Raw genomic sequence first — 22,149 nt, 5'->3', positions numbered from 1 at the left:
CAAAAATATCTTTTTCTATTTTATTCAGCTTGATTATCATTTACGAGTCATGACTCTTAGTATTTTGGAACTGATAGCTCTGTAAGTATCTAACAAGCATTGGGTAGCTTTTGTTCAAGAGAGGGGGTGGGGGGCATAAGTGGCTTATGAGAGAGAGGAGGCCCACCAGAATCTTGATGTTCTTGACAAAGGGAACTCATTGAATAGGAGTTTTACTAGTGCATTTACAGAAACTTACATGAACAGGTCATGGTCAGTCAAAGCACTCCTGAACTGTTCCTGTGTTGGAGCATTGCCAGTGATACCCTGCCATCCATCCTCACTGCAAACCACAACAATTGTTTTTATAGTGTATTTAATTAATGATAATAATTAATGATTAATTTTGACACGATATTATAGGCTACCCTATGTCACATGGTGCAAATCATTGGACAGTTGTCATGCAATAACCCCTTTATGTGGATATTTGTCCTCCAATTATTTCTGTAAAAAAGAAACAAACCCAGCCGAAAAAAGCTAGCAAGTTTCCCTTTTCATCTGAATTACTTCAGATGGAAGAAAAATGGACTCTTTTTGTAGATTCCAGTGATATGAAAATTAAAGGGAAGGTTATAAACCTTCTTCTAGCTTGCTGGGATGTCTGCAGATAATTTCCTTTGCTGACAGATTGCTCTCAAAATTTCACATTTGCCCTCAAAGCTTTGCTTCCAGTCCAAATGTTCATTTTTTGCACAATATCTCAACTGCAGACATCAGCCACAATACCTGCTGCCTGAAGGGGTTTATTTACTGAGTAACCTCTATAAACTTGTATAACCTAGTTTAATTTACAAGAAAAGCAATATCAGGTCTTTCTTCTGTTTCATTTTGGTTTGTTTGCTTGTGTTTCATACCTTTCAAACCACTTCTGAAACATTTTCTGGGTGTTAGGCAGGTTATTCTGAGGATTGAGTGCATAGAATGTTTTCTCAGGATTAATCTCTGGCAACTGTCTCTGACAAGATAACTATCAAGAAAAATGCAAAAAAAATTATTTATTGATACTAAACATCATGGTATTAAAAAACTAACAATCTGGCACATAAACTGTTGTGACAGGCAACCACATCTTAAAGAGAGCTTCAACCCATTCAATCAACTGGCAATTTCCCCTTTTGCTTACCTTGGCTAATAGATAACAAAATGACATACATTTTGTAATGTGTAACAAAATGTATGTTATAAAAAAAAAGAAAAAGAAAAAGAAAAATGCTAATGAAATTATGAAATCATTATTTTAAGGGACAACTTTGCTCCAGAAACCATAGGGCCAGTTATTTACATAAGGTCAAACCCAAACCATGGTTTTACACAACCAGCGGGCTTCAGGTTTTCTCTTTAAGGGGATTAATAGAATTAAATAGATGTCCTTCCACTGCTAGCTTTGGGTTCTCCTGACACCAAAAAAAAGTGATCAGAAAAAAGGGTTCAACTAAATTGAGGATTGTTTACAAGATGGTTTTGTTAAACAACCATTAAACTTTGTTTAAATAATCAGACCATATAGTTTTGTCTCTGCCATTGAAAAGGATCTTGAAAAACTTAATACTCTGTATTTTGAGACTCCAAAGAGTATTACAAATTTTTTTGAAATTTGTCTCCAAATGTGCAAAAAAGAAGAAAAAAGTTTACAGATGTTGCCATTTTGAAAACAACTCAGTATTGCCAAGCTGCACATGATGTCCCACAGTTCAAACCAAATAACAATGGATGTAAAGCGTTCAAAAAAACTACTACTATAGTCATTGGTCTTTATTTTTCCATTTTTCTCACCCTTCAGTTCTGGTGAGTGTAAAATCAGTGCAGCCATAGTGTGAGCTAATGTCTGTTGAATCACATGTAAGCAGCTGGGTTACCAAGCAATATCAAATTCCCAGAATCTATAGTCCAATTTTTGTACATTTGAAGACAATTCTCAAAAGGTTAGGTTACTCTTTGGAATCTCAAAATGGGCATCATCGACCTGTCTTCAAACATACTTCATAGCCGAGACAAAAATCAATATGGTTTTGGGAGAAAACAGGACAGTTCTTGAGAAACAAGTCAGGTTTTCAAACTTTTAATGGTTTAATGGAATGTGTACCTTGGACAAAAGATACTGCAAAGATGGGACCCTAGTCACAGGTTGGTCAAACAGCATGGGTATACTTTCCCAAGGAAGATGCTGAATTTCCTAGAAATCATAAAAGATGTCAGTTTGATTCATACAATTGCCATAAAGTGACTCTGGTTCATCATTTCTGGCTCATATATTGCCATCTTGTAACAATACTGAGTGAATTGATATGTAACATTTGCTACCACAATTTAACCATACATTTTACAATGGTAGCATGTGTATGCATGCCCATAGATTTACCTTTGTGTCAGAATACCTTGAATTTTATTAAACAAAAATAATGTTGAACAACCAATACCCATTACACTGACATTGCATGTGACCATGCATGACCATCATTTTCCAAACAGCTGAATATGGAGCTCAAACTTTCTTAACTAAGAGTATCACTACTTCCCTATCATGTAATGCCAGTCCATTACAGATACCCCCCCCTGCTCCCCCCACCTCAGCATTTGGCTGAGCTTTGATTCTTTGACAGTCCACCAACACCCACTAGCAAAGAACTTACATGTTGGCTCTACATTTGTCAGGTCTTTAGAGCCAGAGCTATAGAACATGTTTATAGCTGATTACTAAATGAATATCAGACCAAAAAAGCTGGCTCTTACTTTCCCAAGAATTAGGATTACGGGATGGCGGGCAATGTTCTCAGCAGAGTGATCACCAGACCTGAGAAGAAATTTTTGTCATCATCAATCATTTCCAAGAGTAGAAGCAATACAAAGTAAGAAAGAAGATCAATCTTGATGTTCCCCCAAACCTGTTTATGTTGCTCTTCTTGTCTCTGTCTTCAAATAGTTTGCCAGTGAGGTTCTCAACTTCATCAAGTAGCTGAAATACACAATGTGAGAGATCATGAAATGAGAGATGATTAATTTAAGGGACAAGGCTGAGGAACAACACTGTCTAGCTGCTAAGACCAAACACATTCTCCTGTCAGGTAATCCACCACAACAAACTAATACGGTGAAATTTTAATGCACACCAAATAATCAAAACAAAAACAATCCCAACAGCTGAGGGATGCTATGTCTAGGAAGAAGGTTAGACCAAATTGCAATTGGTTTACATCAAGCATTGCTAAAGCTGACATTGAGGAATTCTTCTCTTGCATGAAAAGTTTTGTTTGTACTTTTTCAAAGGATGGTAAGGTTGCATCCATGCCAGTAATTTCAATCAGTGCTTCAGCAGTTTCTTTTCTTGACAAGCAGAATGATGAATCTATGAGGACCTGAAACAAACAAAGGACACTTAATGATAATAATAATAATAATAATGATAACAATAATGGTAATGATAATGATACTGATACTGATACTGATACTGATACTGATAATGATAATGATAATAATAATAATAATTAAATACAACTGTGGACATTCCACAAAGTGACTCTTCTTGTCCACATATTCCAGGTCAAATTGGAATTCGAAATGTTAGTTTTTGTGGAGGGAGGAAAACCTGATGACCCAGACAAAAAACCCTTAGAGCAAAGCCGCAAACCAAAAACAAACTCTACCCACATGTAGCCACAGTGGTGGGAGGCAATTACTCTCACCAATGCACCATCCCTGGTTCCCTTTCAGTTACAATGCAAGGTTTTGCTAGCTGCTTCAATCATCATTTCCAGATCATGCACTTAAGAAGATGATTTATAAATAGTAACAAAGATCGACAGACAAAACATTTATCATTCAATCTGCTTTTCTTGGAACATAAGAAACTCTGATCAATTCATGCATGTCATACCTCAAGCAAATGATAATCGGGTCGGTATCCACACATGACAAATATCTTCTCTTCCAACTCTCTAGCTAGGGATGCTACTGATTCATGACGTTCCTGACTGACAGGCTGACCAAGAAGAATTCCTCTCCACCTCCCAAGCCAAGAACCTTCGATCTTCTCCAAAAGGTTCTAAAGAAATGATCAGAAAAATCACAAATTTCTTTTTTAACTATGTGATATCCATGCACTGATGATTATGGTGATAGGTTACAACAGAGGAACTTGTTTGATTTTCACAAATATATCTAGATGACTCTAGATATACTTTACTACATACTGAGATAATGGTCTTTAAAGCTCTAACCAAACTTTCCATCAATTGGATGCAGAAGTAAAACAAATTGTGACCTGGTCATTTAACTGTGTCTTCTGACATTTCCAACACTCCACATGTTTTCACTTAAAGTTCTTATTGCCTCTTGGAAACTTCATTTGGATTCCAGTTGCAGAGTTCTCATTGACCACTGTGATTATTTTTGTTTTGGTTGCCAGAATCAATTGAAAAGCCGTTATCAAAAGATGAAGTACTGGCAATGACTCCTATGAACATCAAATGTGGATGTAAAATGGGCCACATTAGGAAATATCAATCTATCAACTTTGTTGTCCATGGAAATACCAGGCCATGTGACCAGAAAAATAATGTGTCAAAATGCTCTGAGATAGATTATAGAAAAATTTAACAAATTTGGCCCATCAAATACTTGAAAGTCTTTGATTAAGGCAAGTTCAAAACCAGCAGAAAGGCACTTCGCTCATCCCCAGCAAAATAATTTAACTCTACCAATTTAAACACTGTAACCTCAAAAATCTGATTTTTACTTCTCCTTTTCAGCTTTAAACATTTCTTTCTGAAATTTTTCCCTCAAATTTGGAGATATAATTATCAAGATAACACTATGTTATTGATGAATCTGCCTTTTCTCTTCTCCTTATTCCTGTATACTGTACTGATCCTGTTAGGAGAAGATACACATTCATCACTTGTGGGAGTTTAAGTCTGGTCACCTTCATTCTCCTGTCAAGCCTTGTCCTCAGTGCCCACCACTCTGCTGTGTTGTTAATGTTCATACTTTTGATGCTGTCACTCATTATATCTTTGAACTCCTCCAATACACCAGACTGGAACAGCTTTGAAAGATCCATAACAACTTCATCTCCCTTTACCAAAAAAAAAATTTCAGTCAATAGTTAATTAAGTTAAATTGCATTGCCAAAAGAACATACTGGTAAGTCTGGTTATGTTCATTATCATTACTTACAGACTTTCTAGTGGTTAAATGAGAATTCATCAGCTAAGCTCAGGCTATGTCAGATATCCCAGATAGTTTGCTTAATCAAGCTACACGTATTCAAACTTATCTTCTACATAAAGAGGTACGAGAGTTTAATTAGTATTTTACCCAAGAACTCATTGCAGTGGCCTTAGACAAAGCTTACACTCAGATCTTTTATTACAGAATCACCACTGATGGTAAACTACTACCTCTTCCAACTAAGGGATTGAATCTCCATTCTCCTTAAGTGAATCTAACAGAGTAATTGTAATAAAATCAAGTTGTTACAAACAAAGTGACATACAATGCAATCCTTGCTCTGTTCCTCTCCAGATGTTGTGTTAATCTTAACCACAGCAGAATCACAGCCAGCCCTCATCCTGCTGATCAGCAGTTCTCTGTCCTTGCTCACTGGATGTGTGAAGGTTTCCAAAGTGCAAACAGTCCACTCTAGAAAACAATAATTTAATTTCCTACCTCACTAATATCACACTACAGGATTATTACCTAATTCATTATTTGCTTAACATTATATATTAAGGTTCAGTTCTAATTGTTAAAGAAATGTCAGATCAGGAAAAATGCAATTATCTATGTGACGCAAGAAGAAGAATTGGCTAGAGTTTTAGTGTTGTGTTCTGGCATCAAAATGTTTTTAACGATGTAACTTTGTGTAAAGAACTCAAATCATTTCATATAAATAATTATCACAGTTCACAGGAAGAATAAATTTTCATGTTATTAAAGTCATACTGTCATACAAGCCAGTCCAGAGGAAGTTGAACTCTTAAACACTTTATTTAATGCTGGTTTGGCTGCATAACACAACTGGAAGCTATCTATCTCTTTTAAAATAATTTTAATGTACCTTTAGGCATGTTCTGCAAAAGGGAAATTTCTTCTGGAGTAAATAGACATAGTTTTCCTCTTTCGTTTGCACACAAAGAAAACTTCATGATGTTCCGAGTCTTTACCAGAGCTGCCAGTTTATGGTGAGTATTATCAGTTGAAGAGTCATCAAGTGATAAGGAAGAAAGATGTTCTGCAAGCTGCACTAGATCTCCTTTACTCTCCTAGCAGACAAAAAGTAAATAAGGAAACAAATAGAAATCTATTTGTAGATTTATCTAGTTCCCTGTTCTGGCATCCCATGTTCTAGTTCCCTGTTCTGGCATCCCATGTTCTAGTTCCCTGTTCTGGCATCCCATGTTCTAGTTCCCTGTTCTAACATCCAACGTTCTAGTTTCCTGTTCTGGCATCCCATCCAGAGGAACAGACAAACTTTGATGTGCCTTTTGGCCACTGAGATTTAATAATAGCTGAGAGGATATACATAACAAATAGAAATCTACCAAGTGCATCAGAGTAGTTACAAGTACTTACTGGCAAAGGTTGAGAAAAATCCTTTGCTAATCTCCTGAAATAACAAAATCACAGTGGATTCAATTACAATACACCCCTGGACATTAGTCAGTGAGGTCATAATCAATAAATTTGAGTTGAACTACAACTTAAATCAACAAAAAGTTGGTAAACCTTGCCATTCTCTTTGTAGTGTGGGTGAGTGTTCTACAACCTAGTTCCAAATTATGCTAAACAACTACTCTTTGGCATCTATACTATGGTGAGGATATGAAGGACACAACAGGTTGAAATGAAAGTTTTTACACACTTGTTTATTTAAACATGATAAATATCACTCATTTCTGACATATTTGCTGCAATTTCTGGAAAAATGTTGAAAAATAACCATTTTGCTGATTTGGATGTGGTAAATTTGCCAATTCAACAAATTCAATGTTGAACTCATATCAGCCAAATAAAACAAAAATAATTTAAACCATTTAATTCCAATGTCATTTAATAGTCAATCAATAATTTATAGTAAGTTCTTACTTTATTCTCTTTCCTGTTCTGGTAACAGCTTGATGTCTGAGAGTAACAGACATGGACAAGTTCAAGTAGTATGTTGTGAGTTCAGGTGCTGATCTTCCAAGGCAGAAGGCTAATCCTTGACAGATGTCAGAGAACAGGGCAGGAGGAGGACACACTTGACAGAGATTAAATGCTTCACTGAAGTACTGGATGGCTTGATTGAGCTGTTTGACAGAAGCTGGATAGGGAAGGAAAGAGAGAAATGTCAAAACAAAACCAACAACTTGAATAATTTGTAGCTGATATGCATCTAATTCAGACAGGCTAGTCCTATTAAGTGCTGAGATTTTTAGGTGGTATGATTTTTCACAAAATTGTGGTGGGACCATCTCAAATGGTCCTATGTCTAGAGAGGATACTGGTGTGTTATGGAATGAGAGTTGGGAAACAATGGTCTATACCTTGGATATGATCACCCACATCACAACAAATAGCTTTAGATGGTTTCCTAGTTTGTTGCTTTGGCTTTTGTTCAGGATTTGCATCAGATTTCTCACATTCTAAATGCTCCTCTGTTACTTTTTTGTTCTTTCCCCTGCCCTTTGCTCTTGAGGATTTCTTCCTCCCATTATCCAAAGTAGAAGTTTTTTCCACAGCTTTAGAAGTCCTGGTTTTTCTATTTGAAGCCTTTCTTGGCATTTCAAGCTCAGGTTCTTCATCATCCACAACAACAATAGGATTTTCTTCTGTACTTCCACAAGATGTGGTGTTCATCTGAGTCTTATAAAACCAGTTACAATCTACAGAAACTTCACTAGCCAAATTCCTGTTTCCAAGCAATGCTGCTACTCCTTGTAAGTGGAGTAAAATGGCTTTATGATGCACCAAGTGAGCTGGGGTGCTCTGATTAACATTTTCTAAATAGTGTAATAGCACCATTGCTTCTGATAACACAAGATTGGCTTTTGTAAGGTTTCCATTCTGAAGTAAGGTCTTGGCATTCATGCAATGCAAAGTAACTTGATGCTGACTGAACATGGACTGTGAAATAGAGCATTCTGTTGCCACTGCATCCTTCTTCTGTTTTCTCCCTCTTCCAGAATTGGCTCCTTTTCTTTTCTTTGTTCCCTTTGAACTTTCATCATTGGTTTCCAAAGGATACACAACAGCATCAAGTCTCTTTAAAGCATGTTTTATTTTATACATAGCAGTTTCACAAACTAAGTTGGCCACATCCAAGGCTAGCAATGATTGTTCAGGTCTTGAGGTAAGTGCAAGGTGGTTGGAAAGACTCATCAAGTACTCCACAAAGATAACATGCAATACAGGATCAAGGCACCCTACACATTCACATGTTTGTGGATGTTCTGTGAACAGTGGTTCTTGAACACAACATTCGGAGAGTTTAGACTTGCTTTCAGATTTCATAGTTGGTCGAAGGATTCTCTGCACCTGATCAACCCTAAATTGGCTCTTTTCTGTCTTGCCTTGCATCACCTCAAGCTGCGCAAGGTTGATAAGAAATTCCATAGTCCTAAAAAATTCAAAGATCTGATTTTAGAACATTCAAATCTCAGACTGAACTCCTTCACCTTTTTTCTAATCTCAAAATAATAATGCACTCAAACAAACAAGCAATTATGGACAATAAGAACAAATTCTCGAGGTTACAATCAAGTTTCAATCTGGTTCACAAATAAATTCTACATTTGGTGTGTTGCTGTGCTTCTGTTCAGTTAGTATAGATCACACATTACATCAATATGTGGCAAGATCACAGAAGTGGCTTGTGAGGTGCAGCTGAGTGTGTCACTAATGTTTAACACATTTAGACATTGTGTGATCTATTACTGAACAGACCCAAGGTAACATCATCTATGTATCTATCCTTCAACAGATCACAGGTAAGAACCAATCAAAATATATGTGAAATATGTAAGTTACAATATAAATAAAATACACACTTTTTACTGTAGCAGTTTTCATACTAATGCCCTCTGTTCCAAAAAGGTTTGAAATTTGGAGCTCTTACAACAATCTTTAAACTAAATTTTATGATTGGCTTAGTATCTAACTTTATTTTTTTCTTAAAAGATCACAGACATTTTGTTTTGGTGAGGGTCCAAAACTTTAACAGAACTTTTACTGAATATGAATAGTTTACCTGTATGGCAAGCAAAATTGCCTTGCCAGTGTAATTCCATCCACAAATTGCCTCAATGCTTCCCTCACAGCTCCCTGATGAGCATACAGCTGACCAACTTGTAACAGGGCTGACAGCAAGTCATTTAGGATAGACAGTCTAAAAAGGCTTTGGCCAGAACCCTCTGACCTGGCTAGCAAATCTTCACATACAAAAAGAGTAGATGTCAGAATATGCATTAAAAAGTTCAATGATAAAAAAGATGAAAACTTCTCATGTTTCAGGCCAGTTTGATTACACTTTCCCTATTATTTAAAGTAGGGTTTTAACTAATCAAATTACAACCATGACTCTATCTCAAAGCCTGAAGTAGGACTGTGCAGTATTGCTTACCACATAACTTAAGTATATCATCCCGATTGTCAGGACACATTGTCCAAAGTGGAAGCTCTTAGAAATCAGGGGTACTACCTTGCAAAACAGAGCTCTCCAGAGTTGTGTCAAGAATGGACACAAAAATTTTCCAATTCCCTTACCTGACAAATTTACCTCTTGTTTGTGCATCTGTTTGCCAGTACAAAATACATCCAAACCAAAGATCTCCTCAGCCATTTGTGTTAGCTTATGAAGCTCATCTATGGCCCATTCCAGAGGAGTCAATGAACCAAGTAGAGGATCTAAAAATGATAATAATTAAGAACAAATTAACTGTTGGTAATGACTGATAAACTGATCAACTGATTGAGTGGTTAATTAGTACCAAACATTATCTGGTTGAACAGACTGTTTTGTTGGTATTAATTCTGCCTAAATGTTTAAAGCAGGTCACTAGGCAACAGTTCCAGCGTGAAAAATAAATATCAATTGGGAAGGTGGGGTTGGCAGTGGTAAGAGCCCTTTCCTCCTCCCATAGGTTCAATTCCAGGACCTTGTGCCGCATGTGGGTTGAGTTTGTTATTGGTTCTTGTCCTTGCTCTACAGGTCTTTCTACAGGGTCCTCCAAAAACCAACATTGAAATCCAATTTGACCTGGAATCAGTGGACAAGAAGAGCCACCTGATGGAATGTTCACCCATTCCCATTATGAAAAGTTACTAAATAATTGTAGAGAAAGCAGACCTAGCTGTTGGAAAGATGTATTTCCAAAGACAAAAAGTGAACGTACCAACAACTATCTTAAATTCATGGACTGTAGGTGGGAACATTGCATATTTACAGCAAATTGATTGCCATCTAGCTTTCAGCAGGTGTGACTTATAGCTCTTGTGTGTAAAGACTTCACTCTCTGATGCTTCTTTTAGAGAGTCCTCTCCTTCTGAAAACTAAACATTAATCTGTTAGAATCATGAGCAACACATATGTAGCAAGCTAAGCAATCATCTGTTTAAAAATAGCTATTTTTTTTTCCAAGTGAGATGAGAGAATCTAAAGGGGCCCACTTACACTATATACTACAATTTGATCTCTGAGACTAGCTGGTTCATAGTCTCCCTGCTTAAGGTAGTTCCAAGTTATTTGGCACCTAGTAATAGCAAGTGTACCATATGTCTGTATGATTGAGTGTGACCAAGACAGGATTCTCCTTACAACAACAACAATAAAAATAATATCAAGAAGACAAGTGATAAGAATAGAGAAAAATATTCATTAGGGAATTATTATAGGAACCACTACCGACTTCTCCAAACTAACATCATGAGAAGAGTGTGGTAGACAGGGGGGAAAATTTCTCATGGAAGTGATAGCCAAGGGTTAATAATGATTTTGATTGTTTATACCTTTCCTGTCACCAGCAAATAGTGACTCTTGGCCAACAAGAATTGAACCCATGATGTACTGCATGGCTCAAATCTATTCATCAGGTTGGTGGCATGAGACAGAATAACTGAAGCATGTGACAAGTCCAGCATGTCACACAACAAGTGAACAGCATCACTTAGGGCACACAATCCACTATCTAGCATATCTTTGGTACCAAATGATTGGGATATACTGGCAGCCATGTACAGAGCACCAACCTTTTTGAGGGGCTGCGAGGAAACAATTCATTCATTAGAAGAATAAAAGGGGAAAGTTTCTAAGGAGTAACTGTGGGGGTTACTTTACATAATTTGGTTTCATCAGCTGAGTTGACTATGTACATGTAAATTTGCCACCAAAAAGAGTTTCTAAAGTTGATATTTCAAGTATTAGCCCTTCATTGTTAGCTCTGATGAAGAGCTAACCTAACACCAGCTTTAAAAACTCTTTTCAGTGGCCAGTTAATATTGTTATATACCTGATTGTTTGTTTGTTTGTTTGTTTGTTTTTGCCCTATAATTGTTTAAGGGGAAGTGTAATTATATATGACAAAGCACTTAATTGATGGTCCCTTGGGAAACTTAGCACTAGCTAGTTTTGTTTTCCCTCAACTTTGTCTCAGGGAACATCAGGACTCTTGGGAAAACAAAACTAACTGTTTCCCTCAGGAACATACATTAAGTTTATATTATCAACCCAGCTGATAAAACCACATTTATTATAACCCCTACCAACACAGGAGCTGAATCATTCATTACACCACTGATAACAAAGTGAAGGACTTGAAAAAACATTTTAATTTTACAAAATAAAAAAGACCTGAATGGAGAAAATCTTTTGAATGGTAGACTTTATCATCATATATAAAAATCTCTTCACACTGTTGTCATTCCTTGCACTGAAATTTTTTTTAAACATTCCTATTGCCATGGTCATAATGTTATGACAGCACTGCATGAACAGTCATTGCCTGTGATAAATCCAAATTGTCACCTATGAAAGTTTGTAGCAAGTTTCACCTGTTTTAAAAGCCCAAACATTTCTGCTGTGATAAGCAAGTAACAATATGTCTCCTCAGGATTAATAAAATGGTCCAGGTTAACCTGAAACATAAAAAATCGACGAGGCTAACATTAATCCAAGAATAAATGTATGATCTACAGTGGGGGATGCAATGCCCCGATGATTAGTGCACTGGAGTTACAGTTATGAGGTCTAGGTTTGAGACCTGGCTGTGTCTTTGTGTTGTGTTTGTGGGCAAAACACTGCACTTTCACAACACCTCTTTTGACTCAGGAGTATTGATCAGTGGTGGCAAACTGTCAAGGGAAGCCTGATGAAATACTGGGGGAGTGAGGGTGGTGACCTTGTGATTGGACTGGCATCCCATCTGGGGGGGAGGGATAGTAATATTCCTCCTTGTATCGTGCTATGGATACCCAGATAAACTCTGACAAGATGGGCCACTTGGCTTGGGGTACAGGGTACAGACTTACTGCTAATACAGTGTTGAAATTTGCAATCCCATAAATCTCTAATGACACATCTTTCAGAGTGTTTAAGTACCAATGGTGAAACCTCTAAGAGTATTAAAAGCTGATCAGTTACATATTTAGTTCTCATGACAAATTCCTCATGAAAGAAAACTATTCTTGGAATATTATAAGTTCACTCAGTTTCAAAGAAAGAAATCTCACATCATAAAAAGTTTTGACAAGATCAAAAAGTATACATTGTCCCAAAATGCTTTCACCAGGAAACATTTACCTTTCCACTGGGGTCTTGTTGCAGTGATTTGGTTCTTAGTGCTGTCCATGTTTCCAAAGCTGCATGAAGTGATGCCATAAATGGTTGCTCCAGGCAAATATCTTCTATCTGAAATGTAGCACCAAAGTTTTATTTAACAGTCTGATACTTTCAGGGAATGAGATACTTTTAGGGATGCATCTAAGGTCCAATGTCACAACCTCTTTCCCTTCTGCATGGTTGCACAAGTCATGTACATGTATACTGTTGTTAGAAAAAAAAACTGATAACAAAATTCACGTTCATAGTAGGACAAGCACATGACATTTTATCAAAGAAAACAATTTGCTCCTGCAAATTTGTTAATAAAAAGGAACAATGTAAAATCAGTCCAATTCTGGTTTACACATTCAAGTAACACTCTCAACTTCAAGATAACTGAAATCAAAACCTTGCTCCAGTGCCTCCCTTAGTTGGAGGCACAGTGGACTAACAGCTAATATGACCTCAAGAGGTCAAGCTTCAAGACCTGGGTAGGTCATCAAATTGTGTTCTTGGGCAAGATGCTTTATTCTAATAATGCCTTTCTGCATCCAGAAGTAAAGATAGGTACCAGCAAACTGTCAGGGGAGCCTCACTAAATGCTTAGGACAGAGGGGTAACCCATGATGGAAAAGCACCCCATCCAGGGTTAGTGGCAACACTCCTGGCTGGATCAATTCACACAGGTATGGACTTAACCTTTAACTTTCACCAGTGCCTCTCTAACATAAGTCACACTTAGTAAGGATGTAAGCTAACAATATCGTTTTATTTTTATCTATAACTAATGGTTTCCAGAGAGGTACTGCAAAAAGAGAAGAAAGAAAAAATAGATTTGTATGCTCAAGTTAGTTTCATATTAACTGTGTATTTTTACTCTCTAAGCCTGTTGAGCTGAGGGGCCAAAAACAACTATCAAAAGGGTTACTTAATAAGGCTTTGGGAGGTAACTGTAAATTCTCAGTACTAGCTAACAGAGAAATACATTGTCATTGGTTTTGAAAAGTTAATCTTTCAGATCTTATCAAGACTGGTGTACCTCTTCGGCTTCATAACTGTCACTGAGCTCTTGCATTGCTGAAGTTGCTCTGTTATTCATGGCATCTTTGTGCTCAAACAAAGCCTGCCATAAATAGACAGCACCAAGTCTATCCAGCAGACATGCTTTCAAGTTTCCCTCCTCATCTTTGCAGCCTTCTGAGTCCAATAACTGCTTTAGAATCTCCCCAGCTTCTTGACAGTACTCAAGTGCAGATCTGAAGAAACAAAGATGCAGTGAGTTACATGTTAAGCAGGCTCTGGCAGAACTCTTGCTAATGTCTGCTTAATAAGGGTTCAGTAAGTTGGGCAACAATAGTTAAAACATCAACCTACTATGTTGTTACCAGTCAGTTTGTACCCACAGCTGTTTTGTACCCATGCAGTTCTGTTGATTTGCACCTATTCAGTTGAGTCCTTTTGTGCCCATACTAAAAAAGTATCTTTTCTGAGTTAAGTATTTATAGTAAGAATAGAATAAACAAATAAACAAATCTATAACTGCTAATAACTAAGGGGGAAAAATATCACACTTCCAATAACTTTCATTGTCAAGAAAGTCAAAAGTGTAAACAATAGACTGGTTCATTAAAAATATCACACTTATCTTGTGTTAACAAGGTTGCAAGTATACGCAAAAGAACTTTGCTCAGATCTTGATTGCTTGGCTCTACTAATTTGTCATACACAACAATCAACATGTGTTCATGTGCTTGTGTGTGAGGTATTTTGAATGAATGTATATTAGGAATGAACCAGCCATTTGGGTACAAACTGGCTCAAACTGAGTACAAATTGACTGAATTTGGGTATGAAATGACTGGATACAAAACAACCATGGGTACAAAACAACTGTAGATATGAAACGACCATGCATGGGTATGAAACAACTAATATGGGTACAAAATGATTGTGGGTACAAAACAACCATGGATATGAAATGACTGTGGTTATGAAACAACTATGGGTACAAAATGACCATGGGTATGAAATGACCATAGGTACAAATTACTGGTATACATCATCTATGTTTTCCAAACTGCTCCTTATACATTTCCTATAGTACTGAGAAGGGAAGTTTGCTTGTAAATCAGGAGCTTCTTTAGTTTGCTGAATTATTTTCTTTATTCTCATGACCTTAATGTTTGATTGAGCAGTGATGCTATAAAGAGAAATGACATGTAGATCCCAGTCATTCTTAAGAGGTAAAGGGTTACACCCCAAATAAAACAAAGTTTTAAGGAGCAACCTTTAGAATCTGACCATTTTGGGTAGGAATAACACTCAATTACTAGTAGAAACTATTAAAAGTAAAACTTTAAGTAAATGCGACTCAAATTTCTAAAAGTGGTTCCCAACTGAAGCAGGTTTTATAAACTGAGAAAGGATTAAACTGAAAAGGGTTTAAATTTGATGTCCATGTCCACTTGAAGAGGTATCAGCTGAGTAATTGATTAAACTTTTTAAATGGTCAAATTAGCTAAACAGTTAAACTGCACATATTGCACAATCTATCTTAATTAGTAAAGTTGTTTAAATGGTTAAGTAGTCAAACCAGGGAAGACAGTTAGATTCCAGGAAATAGTAAGTATTATATGAAAAAGCCAGCGGAAAATTACCGTGCAATAATAACTACACAGAATCATTGATGTCTGGTGAATATGCGTTAAAAGCCCCAGCTGCTATACTACTATCTTAAATAGTTAAACCGCTTAAGCTAGATTGAGCAGTTTGTGTAATGAAACCATTTAAGCTAGTTATGCATTTTGTGCAGTTGATCCATTTCAACTACTTCAAATAATTAAGAGTCATTTTGCAATCTGTGCAGTTTGAATGTCAAAATTCAAAATACATGTGTATGTTGTGGCTCAATTTTATCCTTGGTTCAAATTTTATTTTCCTTTGTTTCAAACTCATTATCATACATTACAATACCCAAAAACAAAGTAAAAGAAAATTTGAACCAAGGATAAAATTGAACCACAACATGTATATGGGAGAAAAAAATTCAGGCTTGGGTCAGTAGAGTCCACTTAATACAAGGTGCCTGCCTGACACAGGTTTAACTGTAACCAAATCTTCCTTCCTTTTGCAATTTTTTTTTTACATGCAATCATGTTTTACATGCAATCATGTTTTACATGCAATCAATCATTTTGCCATCCTGTTCATCAGCACTATAGGCCTTTAATGCATGAAACTATCTTCCACTTACTTCTCTTCTTCAAGCTCTACATCTCCTAGGCTATGCAAAGCTATAGCAAGTTCTAACATAGCTGACGCATGGTGGAATTCATCTTCTTGAACAAGGTACAGCTCCATTATCTGTTTGATGACTGCAATTTGCTCTACTGCTGTGTCATAGCTGAAAAAAGTTAAGGGCAAATTAAACCTTTGGGCAGGTACTTCACTTATAAAAGAAAGCATTAGCTGAAACGTCAGGATTCAAATGAAAATCTTGTTAGAAGCTCCTGTTGTTACCTTTTTGTCTTGTAACAAGCAAGCTCTTCCTGTAAAACAAAACAAAGCTGGCTTTCTTCAACACCTTCTGCATCTTCTTGCTCTGCAAATGCACTGCACAGGGTTCTGGGAAGAAAAGAGGAACCAACAAATTTCTTTAGACTGTCTCCTCTTTTATTGATTCTTACCATTGTTCTATGCTGTTATAATATCATTTAAACTTAAATGATCACTACAACTTTTATCTCCAGAGTCAACAATAAAACTATAAGGAGAAGGCCCCCATTTTTCTTCCCTCTTATAATTTGTTCAATCCCTGGGAAGCCTTGACCCTGCAATAAAGAAAAATCTCTTACATTTCCATGGTTATGTCATAATAATTTCAGGAAGTACATTCTGAGTGATTATGAAATCAACATGCATGCATGTGATCCTTTTTGCACTATCTTAACCTTGTTTACACAGTATGATATGAGATCAGCTTATAACAAACAAGCTTTCAAATTAATCTACATAAAAAAATAAAAATTTATGTGATATTTCTTTTGAACTGTTTTACTAACCTGGATCTTTCAAACAGTTTTTCTCCATTCTGAAGATTCTTTGTCAGCTCATGTTTCACTGAGGCCCACAGTTTGACTTGCTGTTTTATGATGTGGGCATCAGGGGTTGTTTTCAGTGCTATCAGGACCAGAGTTGTAGCAGTCTTTAGTGCATCCCTGATTCCTCCAGCTCTTCTTTGACAGTCAACCAGTAAGGCATACTTTGTGAGCAGCTTCACCTGAAGATCATTTTCAAACATTGCCTTTCAAACATTTCCAACTTGGCCAATTTTGTCACAGTTTATTCCAGTTTCAGAATCATGAATTGGTATCCAGTCAAGTCGCTGACGGATCAACTTGCCAACGCCAACTCGCCGATGTGTAAAATCGAGTAGAAATGTCAACAAGTTTGTCTTCAATCCAATACAACTTATTAGAAGTTAAAAATATAGAAAAGTAAAAGATCTTTAGTAAAAAAACTATTTTTTTCTTCCAACAAAGTTTATAAGGATCTCATTGTGAATAAAGCAAGGTAAACATTGCCAATGATTATAAAAGCTTCAGATGCAAATGAGTTATTGTGTGACAACAACACTGTAAAGACTCATCATGTCAATCGCTCAGATTTTTTTTCAGAAAACTTGGCTTTCTAGACAAGATCTTTTAAGATCTTAAAAGTAAAAAACAATTCTTTTTATTTCCAACAAAGTTTATAGGGATGTCACAAGAACTCGTTTGCATCTTTTTTGTTTGTTAATATTTTGACAATATTCACCTTGCTTTATTTGCCTTGACATCCTTACAAACTTTGTTGGAAATAAAAAAGACTTGTTTTTTACTAAAGATCTTGTCTAGAAAGCCAAGTTTTCTAAAATCTAAAAAAAATCTGACCGATTTGGTTTTTGATTTGTTGGAAGAAAAAAAAACTTGTTTTTGTACTATAGATCTTTTGCTTTTCTATATGTTTAACTTCTAATAAGTTCTGCAGGATTGAAGACCAACTTGCCAATGTTTCTACTCGATTTTACAAGTAGGCGAGTTGGCGTTGGTGAGTTGAACCGTTGGCCACTTGACCGTAATTCGATGAATTGATTACTATGTAGTATTAGTGATTCCTCTGGAAGTAATACCAGTTTCATGAAAAGGTTACCCCACCCTCCACCACAAAGCAGTTTAACTAAAAACTGAGTTGTTCAAAGTATGATTTAGCTAGCGAGGGAAATCAAGGACAAGTTAAACTTTTAATCCCAGTTTATCTCTTTCTGCCTTTTGAACAACTAGGCACTGGGTAAAGAGAGAATAGTGAGAGTAAAGTGTCTTGACCACAAACATGCCACAATGACCCTGCCAGTGAACTTTCACTCCAGAGTCCACTGAACCAACAACTCTTAAATGTTCACCTTCAAGTTCGAACAGGAGAGTAACAAATGACCATATTATTTCATTGGATAGTTAGGGATGGTCACAAAAAGGACCCTTGTGACACCATATTTCTTCCTGTAAGTGCAATGCAGTGTCAAAAAATTCTGATTGGTCAGTTTTGTAGGTCCAACAATGTTGTTCACTGCTTCTACATGTATTTATCTAATGGTAATTAAAACATTTGTAAGGTGCTGGTAGTTGTTGATTGTATTAAATGATCCTGTTCTAGCTTAGAATACCAGCCTCCCAAAAGTCAGTTGTTGAAACAGTACTTGAATGTAACATTTTATGCAAGGAAAACCCTCATCCAGAGGATAAAACTATAGTTCAACAGAAATATTATTTCATTAAACTTCAAATATGACACTTAACAAATTTAACAGACTGTACCTCTTCAGCTTGGAGAACAATTTTCTCCTCTGTTTCAGCCCCAAAGCTCCAGATTTTTAACTCATCACAAGCAAGAGCCAGCAATGGCACTCCCTCAGCAAAACAGTCACTTTTATAGGACACACAGCCTACATTGTAGACACTGCTACCTAGCCATCGCAGCTCATTTGGAGACATAGGAATGTCAGGATCTTCAAGAGCATTTTGAATAACCTTGTTTGCCTGTTGTGCAACTGTAAAACATTCTCTTAGGATATAAATTCTGTGAATAAAAGAAAACTGTATCAAAAACCACACTTTGTGCAACAATTAACATACACTAAACATGTATTTTACCCTTAACCCCTTGCATACTGTAGTAATGAACTGTACAGTAGAATACTTTTCTTTCACAGGATAAGGAGTTCTACCTGATAATGGAGATCATCCACTTCACTACACTCAAATTTATTATCAAAATGATAATATAGTTGTTGCAATTCAATCTTAACATTGGTTCAAACTTAATTTTCTTTTGTTTTGGATATGGCAATGTATGCTAATACATTTAAGACAAGGTAAAGTTTGAACCTAGGATAAAACTGAACCAAAACATACATCATCACTGGTGTTTTTATATGAATTAATAGATACATATTTGGATTTCCTAACCTTGAACTCCTGTCACAAACTTTTGCCTTCTCTTCACTTTTCAGCTGATCTTGATAAGAAGAAATTACAAAGTTCAAGAGGGTCAGTTGTCTTGCTGTGGTCTTTTGTAACTGTTGGGTATACTGTAAAATCAAGTTGTCACTGCTGGCTTTGCGCAGAGCATTCTTGATGAGTTCACAATGACGTGACAGAATTGTCCCATATAACTTGAGTAGCTGCATTGCCTCTTGACAAATTCTCCATGAGAGGGGTGTTGCTTTTTTTGTTTCTTTGGTGGAATAATTTTGTAAAGTAACTCTGAAATACTCTAAGGAATCTGAAACAACTTTCAACATTGATGATGACAAACCCTTGCATTTTAATAGTTGTGAAAGTAGTCTGCTTCCCTCTGACAGTACTGTTTCAAGAGAATCAAGAGTTTCTGATGTTGGATTTGAGGAGCAGTTTAACAAAATTGTAGCCTTGCCAATGAAACAAATGCAACAACAAATTTGATGTGGTGTATGAAGCTTTGAGTGTCCATTCTTGGTATGGATGACATTTCTTGAAATTTCCAAGAGTTTGTCAAAAACATCTAAGGCTTGCATTGACATTCCAGCTTTGCTGCAACTCCTGCCATAGTGAAATCCTAGTTCAGCTACAAACAAGATTGAGTCTAAACAACCAATGATCAGTTGTCCAAACTTCACCATGAGCTTGTTAAAAACAGATTCAAAGAAATTTGTCAGATACTTAAAATCGACATTCTTCTGCCCACAGTCAAGCTGATATTTTGTTCCACATTTCAAAGTTTTATCCACAAGTGATTTCAGTGAAGAAGGTGTGACCTCTTCTACTTGGAAAAGTAATGACAACCTTCTCCAGTCCAAAACAACACACAAATGAGATGCTCTTTCTGTTGCAGTTACCTTCACTTCCTCTAACTTTCCTGCTCCTTGAAGCAAAGCATCAGATGTTCGAGTAGCAAGTGAAGAGAGCTCCTTCTCCATTTTTCCACTGTCATAGTTTTTCCATGATTTAACAACTTGAATGAACTTGAGCAAGTCACTAGCATGACAAAAAGCCTTGTCAAACTGTGACTTAGATATAAGCTGAACCATAATCAAATATATCGTCTTGCCAAGTTGGTCCAGAGAAGGAATAAACTTGAGGTATTTACCATTCTCAATAGCTAATGTGTCACTGAGCAATGTACTCACTAAACCAAAAATGCAGAGAATTGTGAGTTAGTCAGTCATCAATTCACTTACCACTTTACTTCTGATAAGCAACATGTATGAACTTTCATAAACAAAGTTATTATTTTTCAACCCTCTGAGGAAAGTTGTTCATTGGTACATATTAACCCTTAAGCTCCCAGAAATGATTTACAAGTTAAGTAACTTCTCCCTAGAATATCCATACATTATCCAGAAAGCAGGTAATGAGAATACTCCAAATTAACATGTAGAAGTTGTTACATGTACCTTGACCCAACACTAACCAACTAACAAGGAAATGCATACCAGCTGGTGGGGAGAATTTTATAAGCAGATCTTGGGAGTTAAAGAGTTAAAGTTAAAACAGCGGTTTCACCAAAGTGATGTAAGGTGTTTTAGAGATTTTACAGGGGTGTTATCCCCTCCCCCTCCCATTTTAATACAACTTGGAACTAGAGTAAGAGATTCAATCAATTGTAAGCTTGATTATTGGAGGAAAGGAAAACAACAAAATTTTGAGTCTTTGTTGATATCGGGCCAGTTATTTTTTTATTTCAGATGCTTGGAGGGAAAAAAGGTCATATACAATCAGGGTTCTCATTAGGTGCCACCCGCCAACTAAAAAGCCAGCTAACTATATTTCTGAGTTGCCCACTTTTAATAAAATAATATTTGTCAATGGTGAACAAAAAACTGAAATAAAAATTAAAACAAGTCACTGCAACAGAAAGTTTCATAAACAGACAACGTTCTGAAAAGCCATTTACACATTCTACAAGAACATTAATGCCTTTGCATTTTTTTGCTAGTTGAGCACTCTTCCAATTGCTACATGTTAATGGCACATGTTTACTCAGCTAGCCAACTAAAAGCCATATTGCTTTGCATATAACTCCAACTGAATGCATAAAATAGATTTCAGAAATAATATTTCAAAAATGATATTTTGTGGGGAAGCACCCACCCACCCCCCTTGCGACCCCAGGAAGGAGCCCTCAAATTTTCAGCCTGCTGTCTACTCCACAAAGCTAACAACCAACTTGTTGACAGACAGACTTACCGTGAACTCTGCACACTAACTATGAAGTCATCACTTACCTAAATTTAAGGAGTTTGTGATTTCATCAAGGTGTTTCCCTTTTGTTTTGACCTTTTTCAAGGTCTCAATAGCACATCTCAGAAACTTGGTTGAAAACAATGTGTATTTTGACACAGATTCTTCTGCAATTTTGCAGCCCAACTTGCAGCCATTTTTGGCATTCAGAGGTGATCGCAATGGAGAGAGGTAGTTCTTAAAACATACAACATAAACATAATTATTCCATGCATTCAAAATGCTGTCATTATCCACAAACAAACAACTGTATAAAACTTTAAAACTATCAAAAGCAAGAAAACTCGTTGTGAAACTGGCGAAGACCAACCTTGGTATCTTCAAAGAGATCGTCTGTTTCACCATTCAGAAGCGCCTTAAGAATTCTTTCCCCCTCCATGTATCCAAGAGTTCCGTTCCATTACAGGGTATACTCTGTAATGGCTCTTGAAGATAGTCCTCAAGGGAACTTTTGTCGTGGATTCTTTTTAGTATTGATGAAACACCGATAATCAATTC

General features: G+C 36.5%; 1 protein-coding gene across 1 annotated transcript in view; it reads right to left on the bottom strand.

Annotated features, from left to right (window-relative positions):
• The window catches only part of LOC131785940 (uncharacterized), a 24,686-nt gene extending 2,537 nt beyond the window's left edge, over window positions 1–22,149 (bottom strand). The window contains exons 1-27 of the mRNA XM_059102900.2: window positions 21,962–22,149; window positions 21,636–21,828; window positions 19,339–20,536; window positions 18,688–18,949; window positions 16,897–17,114; window positions 16,355–16,459; window positions 16,089–16,238; window positions 13,875–14,091; window positions 12,815–12,922; window positions 12,067–12,150; window positions 11,026–11,277; window positions 10,413–10,569; window positions 9,784–9,924; window positions 9,269–9,449; window positions 7,566–8,638; window positions 7,126–7,342; window positions 6,613–6,646; window positions 6,098–6,302; window positions 5,534–5,679; window positions 4,961–5,113; window positions 3,914–4,081; window positions 3,297–3,395; window positions 2,925–2,995; window positions 2,773–2,833; window positions 2,126–2,215; window positions 897–1,009; window positions 239–322 (exon numbers count right to left, since the gene is read on the bottom strand). Coding sequence (XP_058958883.2) covers window positions 239–322; window positions 897–1,009; window positions 2,126–2,215; window positions 2,773–2,833; window positions 2,925–2,995; window positions 3,297–3,395; window positions 3,914–4,081; window positions 4,961–5,113; window positions 5,534–5,679; window positions 6,098–6,302; window positions 6,613–6,646; window positions 7,126–7,342; window positions 7,566–8,638; window positions 9,269–9,449; window positions 9,784–9,924; window positions 10,413–10,569; window positions 11,026–11,277; window positions 12,067–12,150; window positions 12,815–12,922; window positions 13,875–14,091; window positions 16,089–16,238; window positions 16,355–16,459; window positions 16,897–17,114; window positions 18,688–18,949; window positions 19,339–20,536; window positions 21,636–21,828; window positions 21,962–22,030 — 5,849 coding nt within the window. The 5' untranslated portion in view covers window positions 22,031–22,149. The remainder of the gene's footprint in view (window positions 1–238; window positions 323–896; window positions 1,010–2,125; window positions 2,216–2,772; window positions 2,834–2,924; window positions 2,996–3,296; window positions 3,396–3,913; window positions 4,082–4,960; window positions 5,114–5,533; window positions 5,680–6,097; window positions 6,303–6,612; window positions 6,647–7,125; window positions 7,343–7,565; window positions 8,639–9,268; window positions 9,450–9,783; window positions 9,925–10,412; window positions 10,570–11,025; window positions 11,278–12,066; window positions 12,151–12,814; window positions 12,923–13,874; window positions 14,092–16,088; window positions 16,239–16,354; window positions 16,460–16,896; window positions 17,115–18,687; window positions 18,950–19,338; window positions 20,537–21,635; window positions 21,829–21,961) is intronic.

Source organism: Pocillopora verrucosa, chromosome 10 (genome assembly GCF_036669915.1).
Source record: "Pocillopora verrucosa isolate sample1 chromosome 10, ASM3666991v2, whole genome shotgun sequence".
Lineage (NCBI taxonomy): Eukaryota > Metazoa > Cnidaria > Anthozoa > Scleractinia > Pocilloporidae > Pocillopora > Pocillopora verrucosa.
Note: the sequence above shows the minus strand (reverse complement) of the source record. Positions and strands in the feature narration are given on the sequence as shown.